Genomic DNA, 18,382 nt, shown 5'->3' with positions numbered 1-18,382 from the left:
CAATGATGAAAACTCAAGTACAACAAACAAACATCATACAAGAGTAATGGAATGCGATGTATCATATATATTTCTTTATTGCCCACGAGGGGCTAAACATAGAGGGGACAAACAAGGACAGACAAAGGGATTAAGTCGAATACATAAGTGGTACTTAATTTATTGACCCTGAAAGAATGAAAGGCAAAGTCGACCTCAGCGGAATTTGAACTCAGAACATAGCAGCAGGAGAAATACTGCTAAGCATTTTCGCCTGGCGTGCTAACATTTCTGCCAGCTCACCACTTTATCAATGCGATGTATCATATAGGACCAATCAAGGGACTTGAAAATCCAGGTGAACCTTTACTACCAGGGGTAGTCATTCCAGGATTATAGGTACGTGCTGAGAGTAAGTGCATTCTTTTGGGCCATTCCACTCAATGTCATCCACTTTCCAGCAAATTTACTAAAGAGCAACATCTCCCTCTCCACCTGTTTCTTCCTTTCCGAGTAGAACTTGAAAACATTGATGAGGGCTTGACCAAGGGGAAAGTGTCCATCTCTCAGTCCATTCAATCTTGTATGTCAAGCAATTTTTTTCACCATAGCCACAAGAGCAGAAGAAAACTGCTTGGCCTTCCCAGTGAAAAGAAGGTGTTGAGACAATCCTCACAATGGACTCATCTGACAATGGACTCATCTAGATCCATTCCACATGTAACAACAGCTGTTTGACATTCTTCCACAAGACAGCAGTTTTTGAACATTGAACAAACGCATGCAGAATGGTTTTTGTCATTTTGTACATGTCTCGAAAAGGCCAAGTTGACAGCACTTCCATACGTTTAAAGTTCATACCAAGCCATAATATTCTTCTGGTGACAGCACCAGGCCAGAGATTTCTGGAAAATGTTCGTAGTCTCCAGGTTGAAATTCTTCTGGTCCAGGCCATTCAGTTCCTCATTGGCATTGAGAATCTCCCAGAGAATGGTGTCACTTTTGTTCACCACTAACCTCACACACAATTTTGGAACAAGGTCACAAATAACCAAATATATTCATCCCAGTGTTTTACTGATGTTATTTGATCTGTCCAGGAAAGATAAAAGGCAAAATTATCCCCTGAATGATATTGGCAAAGGCAGGGCTAACAATTTAAGTAAATGGTCTTTAGTCATGTACAGTGGTTCCGGGATTTTACTCGTGTGTTTTAGTAGTGTTCTTTGAACAACCCTAGAAAGATGAAAGACAAAAGTTTGCTTTGTATGTTGAAGGCAAAAGCAGGGCTGATCATTTTTGTGGACGGATATGGTTGAGAATATGGTGCTAGTGTTTTATTTGTCTAATTTGATCAACCCCAGAAAGATGAAAAGCAAAGTTTACTCCTGCATGATATAGGCAAAAACAGGGTCAAGGGTTTTAGTGGAAGGATGGGGTTGAGTGCATGGTCCTGGGGGACTAAAAAGCAAAATTTGCCCCAGTATGATATAGGCAAAAGTAGGGTCAACAATTTTAGTAAAAGAGTGGTTGGCATTAGAAAGGGCATCCAGCTGTAGAAATACTGCCAGATCAGATTGGAACCTGGTGCTGCCTCCTGGCTTCCCAGACCCCCAGCCGAACCGTCCAACCCATGCCAGCATGGAAAACGAACGTTAAACGATGATGATGATGATAATGATGTATTGGGTTCATTGACTTCATTACTTAACTGCTACTTATTCTATTGATGGCTCAAGGGGTGAAAGGCAAAGTCAAACCTAACATGGGTGGGGGGTAAGAAAGGAGGTTAATTATTCTTAATCATGGACAATCCCTCTCCAAACAATACCCCCCCTCATACCCTAATCTTTCCACCCTGACGCTGACCATTAATACTTCCATTGCCTCTCCCCACTCCAACACTCAACATTCCAATCAATTCCAGCTGTAAGTGGAATGAATCACAAGAACTGAATGAAACAATTCTCTGAATGATTCTTGGAGAATATATTCTGTTTCAAATGACAGACTCTCCTCATAAACTTGAAAGATGGAGGATGGAGGGTCCGATGCGGTTGTCGTTGGGTGAGATTGTGTACGAAGCAGGAAATATAGGTGCATAGATACACACACTCACTTATACACACATATATACACACAGACACAGTCAAACGCACTTACACACGCATACCTATGCACACAGATATCTTTTGTGTCTGGAATTCCACATTAATCTCGGCTTCTTTTAGTTAGACTTCAGCCATTTCCAGTCACTGGATTCTCTTTCTTTTCCTTGTTTCTTTCTTCCATTCTTTTCCGTTTTCTTTCTTTTCTCTTTCTGCCTTTTATTTGCTTCTCTTTCTCTTCTTCTCACTGTCTTTCTATTATTCACACACACATACACACACACACACAGACTCACATGCACACACACACACAGACTCACATGCACACACACACACACAGACTCACATGCACACACACACATACACAGACTCACATACACACACACACACACACAGACTCACATACGCACACACACAGACTCACATACACATACGCACATATACACACATTCATTCTTACACACAGATTCTCACAGTCTCATATGTTACTCTCTCATTCCAAAACCCATCTCTCTTACACACACGCATGCACACACACACACACACGCATGCACACACACACAAATTCTCTCTCTTTTTCTCCCACATATACATTACTCATTCTCTTTCTCTCACCCACATTCTCTTCCTTTTTCTCCCATATACATCACTCTCTCTCCCTCTCTCCCTCTTTTTCTCACATGCCCACACACCCTTCCTCTCCACTTTTTCTAAATCTATCCTCAACTATTTATGTACATGTCTACCTATTCCTCTTCCTCCATTCCAGTTCCTTCCTCTTCCTTTCCAATCTCCTCCACCCCCACCCCCAACATTTCCATTCTCAACTCATAAAATTCCTCTCTTTATTCGCCCCCCCCCCACCCGCCACCCGTCCTCCTCTGTTCAACTCTATATTTCACAATCAATGGCTACTAACTTGAAAATGTTATTACAAAACCATCCTTTCAACTCTAAAATAACAATTTCATTTACTCTTACATACAATCCAGTCGTGTTTCCTTTTTTCTTTTCAACTGGCGCCATGCCAATTGTCTCTCTCTCCCACCCCCATCCTCATCACCCCCAGCACCTCTGCCTCTGCTTCCGAGGTTCTGATGGATTTATTTTGCCAACTTTTAATTGATTAAAAACCATTCATAAAACGTAAATCAATTCCTGTAAGCAGAAAGAGATGCTCAGGCATGGCTGTGTGCTTAAGAAGCTGGCTTCGCTACCATGTGGTCTTGGGTTCAATACCACTGCACAGCATCTTGGACAAATGCCTTCTTATTCTAGCCTGGGGTTGGCTAAAGCTTTGAGAGTAGATTTGGTAGATGGAAACTAAACGAAGCCCATTATGTATATATAAACATTTTGTCTTTTATCTTTTACTTGTTTCAGTCATTGGACTGTGGCCATGCTGGAGCACTGCCTTGAAGAAATTTTAGTTGAATGAATCAACCCCAGAAATTTTTTTTAAGCCTGGTACCTTATTCTATTGGTCTCTTTTACCAAATTGCTAAGTGACAGAGATGTAAACACACCAACACCAGTTTTCGAGTGGTGGCAGGGTTGGGACAAATACAGACGTGCACTCACACACATGCACATACGATGGGCTTCTTTCAGTTTCTTTCTACCAAATCCACTCCTGTGTATTTTTCTCTCAACATTGCATGATTCTTGTCAACAAGTCACCGAGTTACAATCATACAAATAATGTTTTGTTTGTTTCCTGTCTCTCATAAAAAGTATGGCTGTCCATATGGAAATGTTACCTTGTGGAGGTACATGGCCTAGTGGTTAGAGCAGTGGACTCGTGGTCGAGGGGTCGTGGGTTCGAATCTCAGACTGGGCAATATGTGGGCTTATGAGCGAAACACCTAAGCTCCACGTGGTTCCAGCAGAAGGTAATGGCGAAGTTCTGCTGACTCTTTTGCCACAACTTTCTCTCACTCTTTCCTCCTGCATCTTGCAGCTCACCTGCAACAGACCGGCGTCCCGTCCAGGTGGGGAATCTATATGCCAAGGAAGCCAAAAAACCGGCCCCAATGAGCCAGGGATGGCTCAAGAAGGAACAAATCTTGCTTTGAAGCAGGTGAGGGTTAGCAGGAAGGGCATCCAGCTATAAAAATGACCTGCCTTAACAAAATCCATCTGAACACGCAAGCAGGGAACAGTAGATGATATAAATTAGCTTGTTTTTCTATATTTCTTTTACTTGTTTTCTTCATTGGACTGTGGCCATGCTGTAGTACTGTGTCCTGTCAAAGTACACCAGATTCTAGACTATAGTTGAATATATCCATTTTGGGGCTTATTCTATCAACTGGTATGTACTTTATCAACTTTGGAAGCAGGCTTGAATTAACTATGGCATAGAATAAGCATTTGCTTAGGGCACCAAAGAAAGTGGAGCACCACAGAGATATTCCGGTGCTGGATTTATGATGCTACTGAGGGTAAAGCTGAAACAGGAGGGTCCTACAAAAAAACGGTTGAAATTTGTTTTTTTTCTGTTTCCTTAATTTTAAGTATATAACCTGGTTTTATTCATCACTGTTATTTAGTGTTGGCACCACCTTCATTATCATCATCATCGTCCCCATTGCTTTAATGTCCGTTTTCCCAAGCTAGCTTGGGTTGAATAAAGTTTATTGAGGCAGATTTTCTACAGTAGATGCTCTTCCTGTCACCAACCCTCACTTGTTTCTAAGCAAGGTAATATTTTCCAATGTCCAGACGCAGAAGATGGGAAATGAAGGACACTTGTATGACTATTGCATAATGTCAAGAGCACACATACACTCTCTCTCTCTCTCTCTCACACACACACACACACTCTCTCTCTCTCTTTTTCTCTCACATGCATACTCTCATACATGCATTCTCTCTCTCTCCCTCTGTATCTATCTATCTCACACACAACAGTCTTCCTTTAGTTTCCAGTCACCAAATCAAGTCACAGGGAGTAGATTAGCCCAAGTCTATAAGAGAAAACACTTACCCAAGATTCCATGCACAGCTGTAGGACTGAACCCACAACCATGTGATTGAGAAACAAACTTCTTTACCACACAGCCATGTCTGCAACTAATGTATAATATATGCTTCATAAAAGCAAAAATTACTTAACCAAATATTACTAGTATATTACTTATCAGAACAGATGTTTAATTAGTAATTAATTGAAACCATATAATTAGTTAATGAATTACACATAACAGTGCATTAGTAGCCTGGTTGTTGAGCAGATCTGGGATTATAACCCCTGCTGAGATTAGACTGATGTGGCTGTTATTTTAACCCAGATGGGTTTCATTCAGCCCCCAATATAGCCTACACAGCACAAGGTCCCCCAATCACGCTGTTTATATGTCTTGCTTGTTGCATTCAGTACACCAGTGCTGGCTTTACTAATTATTTTCCATGCTGATAGTGTCCCTGGGTAAATTTTCTCAGTCATTATGTTATATCATCACACTTTGTTTTGTGCATTACATATATATATATATATATTATATATATATATATATATATACATATATATATATATATATATATATATATATATATATATATGGACATATGGTGTAGTGGTTAAGAGTACAGGCTACTAACCCCAAGATTCTGAGTTCAGAATAATAATAATAATAATAATAATAATAATAATAATAATAATAATAACATTGAAAAATACCTTTACAATGAGAACCTTGGTTCGAAATTTCCCCAAGCCACCAGATGAAGTGTAAACAAGCAATAATATTATAATATTATTGCTTGTTTACACTTTTTCGATATCAGTGACTTTTCGTCACTGGAAAAAGGATTTATATTTGCAAAAGGAGGCCTACTTTTCATCGACAACTTGTGATTGTCACACACTGATGACGGGTCAATACCCAGAAACTTGAGTCCATGTCAGGTTGAAGACGGGAAGGATGGCTTCCCTTTGCAAATACTGATAGGGCACAGAAAGTTGTTTCAATAGCCAGCTGGAGGAGGTGTCCTCCTGGAGCTACAAGCTACAGTAACATCCACCCTTAGGGGTTAGCCACATTTAAGTGGCAAAATACTTCACGATATTATTGCTTATATATATATATATATATATATTTATATTTATATCGATGAGCACTCCGTCAGTTACAACAATAAGGGTCCCAGCTGATCTGATCAACAGAACAGCTTGCTCATGTAATTAATGTGCAAGTGGCTGAGAACTCCACAGACACGTGTACCCTTAATGCAGTTCTCAGGGAGATTCAGCATGACACAGTGTGTGACAAGGCTGGCCTTTTTGAAATAGAGGTACTTTTCATTTTTGCCAGCTGAGTGGACTGGAGCAATGTGAAATAAAGTGTCTTGCTCAAGGAGCACAACACATTGCTGAGAATTGAACTTACGATCTTACAAATGTGAGTCGAATGCCCTAACCACTAAGCCACGCACCTTCTGTATATATATATATATATATATATATAATATATATATATATGTAGTATGTATGTATGTATGTATGTATGTATGTATGTATGTATGTATGTATGTATATCTATATATATATGTATCTCTCTCTCTCTCTCTCTCTATATATATATATATATATATATATATATATATATATTATATATGTATGTGTGTGCATGTATCTATGTTTGATCCTCACCACCACTTCACAGCTGGTGTTGGTGTGTTTATGTTCCTGTAACTTAGCAGCCTGGCAAAAGAGATGAGTAGAATAAGTACTAGACTTCAAAAAAAAAAAAGTATTGGGGTTGATTCATGTGACTAAAATATTCTTCAAGCCGTTGCTCCAGCATGGCCACAGTCTAATGACAGAGAAAAGTAAAAGATAAAAATATATCTTTCTATGTGATATATATATGACATACAGAGAGGCAGAGAGAGATAGGGTGAGAGAGAGAAAGAGAAGGAGAAAGAGAAAGAGAGGGAGAGAGAGAGATTGCTATGTGCATGTTTATATACGTGTGTGTGTGTGTGTGCATGTGTAATGTTTTATAGAAATTATGCATCATATAATTATGATGTTATAATTATAAAGTTATAATTATTTAATCATAGCATTGTAATTATAAACTCACAACTATTAAAGCCAACAATAAATATTTACTTAGCGAAGATTATTTAAACTCATTACTTAATTAGTGTTAATGTATTAATTGAGTGAGGGAAAACACAAATTTAGCTCAATGACTGGTATTATTTTTAATCCTTTCAGTAATGTGTTTTCCTGACCATGCAAGTACTTTTAATTAGAATTTTAATGATTAAATACACTTAGACAAACTTAGCTCTTATTTTTCATATGAATGGAGTCCCTAAGTAATTAGTTGTAGCAACTTATGCAAGTAAATATTCTAATTTTTTTAAACTGATCATAAGCATTATTATACATCCACACAGTCATCACTACTTTGAGAATTACTGTAAAAGATGTTTCACTGAGGAGGTCATATAAGTTAGAAACATGTCTAGAGTTATTTCCCATATTTATCATGATTGAAATGATATTACTCATTGGGTTAATGCTATCTTTTCCTCACTGCATAAACATTTCATAATTATTTGATTCTCACCAAGCAACAAATTATTGGATTTCCCAGTGTCGAAGATGTACCTTGATATTGATTTGAAAAAATTTGGTAAAAAAAATGTTTAATAAACATGAAAAAAAAATCTAGCACTTAAGCATACTTCACCAAAATATTTCGTTAGAGGCTTAATGACATAGATTCTGTTGATTAGTTCTGGTCAGCACTATTTTCTGTTAGTTCTACATTATGAAGACATGGTAAATCCAGCAGAGATACTAGATGCAGGCATGGCCTGGGCACACACTTGGTTATATGGTTAAGAAGTTCACTTCCAAATGATACAGTTTCGTGTTTAGTCCACTACATGGCAAGCATCTTCTATCATAGCTCTGGACTGACCAAAACCTTGTCAGAGGATTTGGTAGACAGAAACAAAAAATAGCCCATCAACATGTATGTATATGTATGCATGCACACATGCACAACCTGTTGCATGGTCAGGTTGCTGCCAACTAAACTGGCACTTTCAGAATGCTTGCCTTTTGAGGAGGGTTGCTAGAAACCCAGCAGGACTTAAAACAAGACCAGTCAAAAGCATGGATGAACCTTTAACACAGGCTCTCAAAAATTCTGGATAGGTGTCCAGCATGCTTGAAGACCACTGGGAGTGAGACACCCCTTAGCTTTTGTTAAAGTATGTCTCTAGGAGAAGGTCACTCTGATATAAAACTGGACGTGCAGGGATTGATGTTGGATAATTTGGGGATCATTGGTCTTTTGTTTGCTCCTGAGATTATGGCACTCCCATGATGGCATGGAATGTTAAAGCAATGGTCATGATGTGTGTGTACATGCATGTGTGTATTTATGTATGTTGGAGTTTCATTGTCTTGGCATCACACAAAGTTGTAAGTAAGCATCCCTGTCATACAAGCAGTGTTGTTTCTGTCCAATCTTCCATGAAATCATGTGCAGCCATGGGGGAAATATTACTTTGTTGGAGACAGGAGAGGGTTGAGCATTAAAGCAATTTGCCTCATTGAATTCTGTCTGACCCATGCAAGCATGGACAAAAAGGACATTAAAACAGTGAATAACAAGGAGCTCATCTCAAGGGTTCAAAGTGGTTGGTTAAAGAAAAACACAGCCTTTGTTTTCTAAGACACAAGGAGCAAACTTTTGAAATTTAACTTAGGAGAAATATTGTAACTAATGTTCTTTTTTTTTGTGTAGATAACATCTCTGAATAAGTAATGGCAGTGGTTTATTTACATTATCTAAACCCATTATTACTCTGTCTAATGATGTTAATCACACAATAATGGTGTGAGGCATAATTAGCGGTTTGTAATTGGATTGTGGAACATGGTTTGATAAATGTTAACAGTATTTTACAAAATGACTGCATGCTATGTAAATAGGTGGAAATACCATGCAAATATATTAGGGAGGCATCAGGAAACTATCTGCAAGCTGTACCCATACTAATGCACAATATCTGTCTGTTTGTCTGTCAATACACACACTCACACATACAACTTAAAAGCTAGATTAGCTTAGTATAGTAAACACATGGTAGTGCTCGAGTGAATCTGAGCTTAAAGTCCAATTTTTCATCCAGGGTGAGTGAGGCCCACAACGTCAAGATTAGCTATAAGAGAAATTCAAATCAATCTGATATAGAGATAGTGAGGTAGATAAACACGATTAAGGCTTGATGTGTGCATGTGTGTGTGTGTGTGTGGTGTGTGTGTGTGTGTGTGTGTGTATGAAGCACAGAAAATACAGAATGAAAAATATAGAAATTATGTAATGTTTTAATTCAGTAACATGATTAAGATGTGTGTGTGTGTATGAATATATGTTTATACATATATGGGTGCAGGCATGGCTGTGTGGTAAGAGGCTTGCTTTCCAAACACATGATTCCAGGTTCAGTTCCACTGCGTGGCATCTTGGGCCTCTTGGAAAATTTCGAACCTAAGTTCTCATTCCTAAGGTATTTTTTGATACCTATTTTTTGAGTGCTCGTTTAATTATATTTTGTGAAGGTATGTGGCTTAGCGGTTAGGGTATTTGATTCACAATCACAAGGTCGTGAGTTCAATTTCCAGTGACACGTTGTGTCCTTGAGCAAGACACTTTATTTCACATTACTCCAATCCACTCAGCTGGCAACAACGAGTTGTACCCGTAAATCAAAAGGCCAGTGTCACATTGAATCTCCCTGAGAACTATATTAAGCATACGCATGTCTGTGGAGTACTCAGCCACTTGCACATTAATTTCACAAGCAGGCTGTTCCATTGATCAACTGGAACAGTCATCAGAGTACCAGTCATATTTTTACAATTCAGAACAAATTTGTTCTGACTCTTGTGCACCACTTTCTATCAAACAACTTCCATTTCCCTGAACACAATAAGAATCCGAGTTCAATTCCAGGCAGTGACCATAATAATAATAATAATAATAATAACAATAATAACTAATTAGAAATAAATGGTTTTTGCATTTAATAGAATCACACCAGCCTACCCCAACCTCACTTCACTCCACCCTGTCCCAACACTGCAAACAAGTGAAAAATATAAGCATAAACATAATCAGGAGTCACTTAGCTTAATGATACAGAGTGCTCAGCTAGAATTTGAGAGGTCCAGGGTTCGATTCTCTGTAGCAGCTTGCTGGCCACTATTTTGTATAGGCGCAGGGGTGGCTAAGTGGTAAGAAGCTTGCATCCCAATCACACAGTTCTGGGTTCAGTCCCACTGCGTAGCACCTTGGGCCAGTGTCTTCTACCATAGCCTTGGACTGACCAAAGCCTTGTCAGTGGATTTGGTAGACAGAAACTGAAAGAAGCCCATTGTACATATATGTGTGTCCTCATGTGTGTGTGTGCATGCATGTTTTTGTGTCTGTGCTTGTCCCCACCACCACTTGACAACTGGTGTTGGTGTGTTTACATCCCTGTAACTTAAAGTTCAGCAAAAGAGACTGACAGAATAAGCGCCAATCTTAAAAACCTAAGTACTGGAGTTAATTCATTCAACTAAAAATTCTTCAAAATAGTGCCCCAGCATGGCCTCAGTCGAATGACTGAAATAAGTAAGAAATAAAAAAAATATAAATGTAAACATAAAAAAAAACAAGAATTAATAAAGTAAATGTCTGCAAATAGGAACCAAGACAAAAGAGAAATCTTTAAGTTCTTCAGAAGTTGGCATGGGGTGGGGGTGGGGGTGGGGACAAAATATGAAGATATTCCTTGGAAGTGTAATTGGAAACAAACCTTGGATATCAGAGAGAATTTCAGAAGGAAACAGTTGGCAATGAGGTTGAAATCTTCATCTTCACACATCTGAAGAATTTTATCACATTTTGCTGTTTTTTTGGGGTTTTGTTTTGCTGTTGTTGTTCCATTTGGTCTTTTATTGTTGTTGTTGTTGATTCTTGTCTGTCTGTCTGTCTCTCCTCTCCCTACCATTTTTTGTTTTATTTTTGTAATATCTCTTTCATTTATTTTGAGAGGATGGAGTGGAGTCTGCATTAAGGAATGGTAAGAACAGCCCAAAGGAATACAAGAAAATATTTCAAAAACAATATATGTGTGTGTATATATGTATATATATATATATATATATATACATACACACACACATGCTAGCACGTACACACATAATATATATGTATACAAACACACATATATACATACAACACACACACACACAGAGAGAGGAAGGAAGGGACTCTGAAATTTATTGCTTCTATGGCGAAGTTACAAATGTAAAATGGAAACATATTTTAGCTTTCAGAAATATAAAAACACATACAAGAAAAAAAATAAGGGAAAACTACCTCATTCTTCTACTAACAAAAGAAAAAATACAATACAATGAAGGTTTTGTTTCTTTCAGTAGTGTTTTCCGTATTTTATTTTTGTTTTATTTCTAAAGTATCCCATTTTGTTCCCTCACTGCTCTTCAAGTGATGGCATTAATAACACTCCAAGTTGTAATGTTCCAAAGTTAGTCTGACTTCTATAAATTTCCATGTTTGTTAAGAAATATGACATGAGCAGGAAGTTGGAAATGAGAAACATATGAACGTGTGTGGCAAACACAAACACACACACACAACATCATCATCATCATGTGTCCGACCTTTCTACATGTTTTTTCTTTATTGGAGTAAATTTGGCTTACAGCTGTTTCCAGTGGTCATTATAGGTTCATTACTGATAGGTTTCCTCAATAATTAATCTATTGATCAGTTGAGAAAATTTGAACGACCTTATATATATATATATATAATAATAATAATAATATTAGGGAATAAATCCAAACTTACAGGGAAAAATTGGATTTGGGATTAAATCCAATTTTATAGTATATTATATTGTATTATATTAAATTTATCTCTAATTTAATATAATATATATATATAGGCGTAGGAGTGGTTGAGTGGTAAGTAGCTTGCTTCCCAACCATATGGTTCCGGGTTCAGTCCACTGCGTGGCACTTTGGGCAAGTGTCTTCTACTATAGCGTCAGGCCGACCAAAGCCTTGTGAGTGGATTTGGTAGATGGAAACTGAAAGAAGCCCGTCGTATATATGTATATATATATATGTATGTGTATGTATATGTTTGTGTGTCTGTGTTTGTCCCTCCAACATCGCTTGACAACTGATGCTGGTGTGTTTACGTCCCCGTAACTTAGCGGTTTGCCAAAAGAGACCGATAGAATAAGTACTAGGCTTACTAAGAGTAAGTCTTAGGGTCAATTTGCTCAACTAAAGGCAGTGCTCCAGCATGGCCGCAGTCAAATGACTGAAATAAGTAAAAGGGTAAAGAGTAATATATATAGATGAAATTTATAGAAAAATAAAAGACGAAGCAAGTGTATTAGTTTATATATAATGTATATGTATATATATATAACCCATGCTAGCATGGAAAGCGGACGTTAAACGATGATGATGATGATATATATATATATGCATATATATGTATATATGTATGCATATTTATACTAGCAGAGATACCTGGCCTTGCCCAAAATTAAAATGGCATAGATTTTTATTGTTTTACTTGTTTCAGTCATGTGACTGCAGCCATGCTGGAGCACCACCGTTGGTTGAAGAAATCAACCACAGGATTTATTCTTTGTAAGCCTAGTACTCGTTCTGTCAGTGTCTTTTACCAAACTGCTAAGTTACAGGAATGTAAACACAGCAACATCAGTTGTCAAGCAATGGTGGGGGTACAAACACAAGACACACACATACACATATATATACGACAGTCTTCTTTCAGTTTCCGAGTACGAAATCCACTCACAAGGTTTTGGTCGGCCTGAGGTTATAATAAGCATATATATATATAAATATATATATATATATATATATATATATGCTTTCGGTGCAAATGGCTTTATTATACGGTGCTGTATTTTATAATCCTGTAAATAATACTAATGATGGTATTTTTATATAAGCTTAAAGCTTATGGCGTTCACTATGCGATGACTAAGGAAAATAGTCTAATAATAGGGCATATAGCATTTGTTGGGTTGAATTTTCTGTGGCTGGGATGCCCTTCCTGTCTCCAACCTTCACCTATTTCCAAGTAAAGAAATATTTCCCCCATGATAAGACATGTTTTTCATGGGGAACTGGAATTGAAAGAAGACTGAAAATGTTTGCATGAGGCTAACACTTGCTTACAACTGTCATGGGGTGTCAGGACAGGGAAACAGGAAACACACACACACACACACACACACTAATTCTAGCACATGTATATACAAACACATATACAACATTCTTCTTTCCATTTCCTTCTATCAAATCCACTCACAATGCTGTGGTTGGCCCAGGGTTATAGTTAGTGTTGGATTAACCATTAAATAAGATAAACATGTGCTTAGGGCACCACAGAAATATAATAGTAAATGGTTTACAGCACAAAAGAAATCACTTCAAACTTATTAAAATAATAGAATAATACTTGAAAGCGTTTATAAGATCGGAAATATAATCTTGAAATGTTCATGGTGTTACAGTGAGGATCTGCAATTTAAAAAAGTAGGAAGGAATGTTTCAAATATAAATAGATTGGAAGTCATCATCATCCTTTAACATCTGCTTTCCATGCTGGCATGGGTCAGACTGTTCGACTGGGAACTGGCTAGCCGTATTTTCCAGTTTTGTTTCATTTTGAAAAATAATGCATTTTATCTCTTTTTTATTGTTTATATTTTGAATTACATGTAGGTGGGGGCACTAGGATCTTTTAAGTGCTCTGGGCGTCTGTTGGTCTTAATCTGTCCCTGGACATTGTAGAAGATGCTTGTCCAAAGAACTACTCAGTGTGACTGAAACCAAAACCATGTCGTTAAGAAATGTAGGAATAATGGTATTGTCTTGTAATGTCTAACACCAACAACAAATCTAATTCTTGACTTTTCTTCTCTGAATCACAATCAATTAATAAAAAAAAAAACTTAATTACTAACCCCCAATGTGATTTCTCTTCCAGGCTTGTGCTCCCCGCTACATGTATTTCTTTGGAAGAGACAAACGGGAGCCAATCGGTCGATGTATTGTGAAAAAGCCTTCCTCACGGATGTATGAAACGTATGCACCATGTAAAAAAGGCAGTAAGTTGACTCTTTCCTTCAATTATTATCTTTCCTTTTTGGATTTTTGGTTTGCAAAATTCTTGAGATGAACTTGTGGGTTGAAACAGATTTTGTTGTGTTTCAGGGAGAGTCATTATGGCAATGATAAACATGTACATTGGTACTTTTTTGTTTCTTTATTATAAAAACATTGGCTTTTTTAAAAGGTTGTCTTGGTTTAGAGATCTTTTTTTTTTTGCAGTTTTCCAATTTAAAGTTTGCCATGACTGTGTGGGTGAGTCACAGGCTCACAGGGTTTCAAGCTCAGTCCCACAGCATGGCAACCTGGGCAAGTGTCATCTACTATAGCCTTAAGTCAGCCACTACCTTGAGAGTGAATTTGGTTGATGGAAATTATGTGGAAGCCCATCATGTGTGTGTGTGAACTTTCTGAGACATGGACAGAAGCACTGGTCTGCAACTACTTCACAGCTCTCACTTATGGGTCACAGAAGTCAGTGGTGCACCTGAATGGCCACCCCACAATACCTGATGAGTAAACCGAAGTAGAGGATATTAGCAATCTCAAAAGGATTGCTGTAGGGAGGATGTGCACCCCTTTAAGTGCGCAAAGATTGAAATGGTAGACGAGGCAGAAGAACTGAATATGGTCAGTGGCTCAGATGACATGACAACAAGACGTGTGGCACATCCATGCTGGCATTCATATCCCAATGCTCTTCTATTATGACTTCCTTATCATTTACTTCTTTCACTCATTGGACTGTGGCCATGCTGCATCACCTCAGCATTGGCACAAATTCCTTTTTTTTTTAAAGTCTGGCCCTTATTCTAGCAGTCTCTTTTTTCTGAACTGCTAAGTTATGGGGACATAAACAAACCAACACCAGTGGGTGTTGGATTAGCAGACTGTTTAGAGGAATGGATGAGAGGTTCTAGGGAAACTATTTCAATACTTTGCATGCTGAGCTAAAACTCTGCCTTGATGCCAATGACTTGTGCTAAGGACATGACAAAGGCTGCACCTCGTCCAACATATAATTGACCAACATGGTCAGGTAAGCCTCTAACAAGCAACATAATAAGCTGGTAATGGAATGTTGAGGCCTTCATCCTGCAGCTGTTGATATTAAATGATTATGAGGGTGATGATATGAAGTTCTCTTTTGTTTGTTCCTGTCAACCAAACCCATTCTGAGCTTTTGTTGATTGTGGATTATGTTAGAAGACACTTGCCCAAGCTACAGTGCATAGGAGGGACTGAACCAGAATCCACAGGTTTGAGAAGTGAACTTCTCAACTACACAGCCAGACTTTGCATCCAGCCAAATTGTCACAAACTTATTGCAACTGTTAGGTAATAATTACTAAATGTCTGTTCTGTATTCTAAACAATCCTGTGAAAATAAGATTGTTGAATATAAACTGTTGTTTGTAGCAGTGCAAGAAATCGACAACAGATGTTTTGTTGCTGGTTTAGATTCTCATGTTGAGCTTTATTGATAGGTGATTGGGGGGGGGGGGTAGACAGTCAGGCAGACATGGAGAGAGAGAGAGAGAGAGATATTCCTTGAGATAAACCAAATCATTTTATCTAAACTGTTTGGCCATAAATCATATTCTCTTGAATGCATTGGGGTTGATGAGTCCTAACAAAGTGAAATCTTCACAATTTCTGTTGTTAATCCTAGACATTCTCTCCAGATCGTTTCTTTGTATCTAAGCCAACAAATTATTTTACCCCAAAATCTCTAAATACCTTTTCATACTGAGATATCACTGTTTTTCTTTTTATCTTTTTGAGAAACTGGTTTCCCAACTCTGCTGTCCTGAGTTCTGTTCCAATGCACAGCCCTGTGTCTTCTGTAACAGCAAAAGGCTGGCCAAATCCTTGTGAGTTGGTTTGGTAGGTGAAAACTGAAAGAAGCCCATTGTCTCTGTGTGTGTGTGTGTTTAGGTATATAAATGTATCTGTTTGTGTGTCTCCTTGTCTTGACATCATTTGATTGTTCTAAGTGAGTGTCGCTGTCATACAAGTGGTGTTATCCATTTCTGACCTTCTGTAAAAAAAACATGTCTGTCCATGGAGAAATATTGGCTTCTTGGAAACAGGTGAGGGTTGGCAACGGGAAGAGCATCTGACCCTGGGAAATCTGCCTCAACAAATTAATTCTGACCCCTGCAAGTGTGGCAAAGTGAATGTTAAAATGATGATGATGGTGGTGGTGGTGGTGGTGGTGGTGGTCATCATCATCATCATTGTTTGACCATGGTCGAGACAATGGAATTTACCATGCTACGCCAGACTTCACGGTCCTTCATGGCATTACGGAGGTCCTGTTGCTGGATGCCTATATCCCTGGAGATTACATCAGGGTAGGAGAGTGTGCGCCCTCTGGCATTGCGAGTAGATGGGTGGTAGTGGTGGTGGTGGTGGTGGTGGTGGTGGTGGTGGTGGTGGTGGTGGTGGTGGTGTGGTGGTGGTGGTGGTGGTGGTGATGATGATGATGATATCACCTGATGAGTCACATATGCACCGAAGGGTGCACCACAACCAGTTGCCCAGAATCCCACCAGCAAGAGACCAATGCAAGAAGCGGGCTTGAAACGATTGTTGTGATTAACAAACGACCAATGTGAATTCCATCTTCTCTTTCCCTCGTTTATAGACATAGCCAGCTCTATACATCTACACATCCATATCCGTACATTTAGACATACATGTACATACATGGCTACATGCATTTACATATACATACACAGCTGCATACTTTAAACACACGTATACAGACATTTATATCTAGCTATATACATTTACACACACATACATATATATATATACACCTAGCTATATATATATATATATATATATATATATATATATACCCCCAGATCTATACACTGACAGACATCCTGCTTATATCTGCATCTCTGTCTGTCAGCCAGAACAAATCTGAATATATAGATAAAGTGTGTATGTATGTATATATATATATATATATATATATATATATATATATATATATATACATACACACTCACTTTAGATAAAGTGTATTAGAGTCTACCACCACTACCCCGCCACCACTTGATGTCCATCATCTCCCACTACTCCCACCTGCTTCCCCTCTACCCTGTCTACCAGCATCAGTGGTTGGGTGGGGTCGCAGGCACCATCGCCACTACCACCACCACCAGCACAGCCACTGCTACTTCCTTCATTCCCTCACTCTTCCTATCACCACCACCTTCTGCCACCCCACCCCACCCCCTTTTCAACATCCCCACCACCTCCACTGCTGTTACTATGGCTACCACTGCCACTGCTGCCACCATCTCCAACATCATTGCCACTATTACCACCACCACCACCACCACCACCATCATCATCATCATTAACGCAGGAGCCACTACAAGGCTGTTCAACCTGCTAGAAGTAACAGTCATATCTCCCTCCTTTCAAGACAAAAAAAAAACACGTTAGTTAATGTGATCTGAGGTTTCTCTGTACATAGAAAAAGACATGATGGCCATGGCTGAAATGCCTTTCAACATAGGTCTGCTTTATCAGAGCCGACCTGGGGTTAAACAGCTTCCCTCATCATTACCACCACCATCACCACTATCATCATCGCCTTCCATCACCACCACCACCTTCACAACCACCATCACTGCCCCTTGTCACAAAAACTCTCCCCACCATCCCCATTACTTCAAACACAATTCTTATTCCCTTCTCTCCCCCCTTTAACCAGTACCCCACCCCTGCCATCTTAGACCCCACCCACCCAGTTACTTCATATTTTCCTCTTTGTATCTCTCCCACTTCTTGTTTGATTTCTTTCTCATAAACTCTTTTGCTTCAAACTTTATGTAATCACAATTCCCTCCAACAACTGAGCTACTATCATCATCATCATCATCACCATCACCATCATCACCATCATCATCATCACCATCACCATTACCATCATCATCACCATCACCATCATCATCATCATCACCATCATCATCATCATCATCATCATCACCACTATCGGCAACAGCAGCATTGTTCTGATGTCCACTTTCCCCACGGCTGCCCTGGTTCAGACGAAATTCTTTGAAGT

General features: G+C 38.6%; 1 protein-coding gene across 1 annotated transcript in view; it reads left to right on the top strand.

The window, feature by feature from the left end:
• Positions 1-18,382, top strand: part of LOC115215786 (integrin alpha-8) — a 298,509-nt gene that overhangs the window by 188,220 nt on the left and 91,907 nt on the right. Inside the window, exon 4 of the mRNA XM_029785085.2 lies at positions 14,171-14,291. Within this exon, the coding sequence (XP_029640945.1) occupies positions 14,171-14,291 (121 nt within the window). The remainder of the gene's footprint in view (positions 1-14,170; positions 14,292-18,382) is intronic.

This window comes from Octopus sinensis, linkage group LG9 (genome assembly GCF_006345805.1).
Source record: "Octopus sinensis linkage group LG9, ASM634580v1, whole genome shotgun sequence".
NCBI lineage: Eukaryota > Metazoa > Mollusca > Cephalopoda > Octopoda > Octopodidae > Octopus > Octopus sinensis.
The sequence above is the reverse complement of the archived record's forward strand: the minus strand, read 5'-3'. Positions and strand labels throughout refer to the sequence as shown.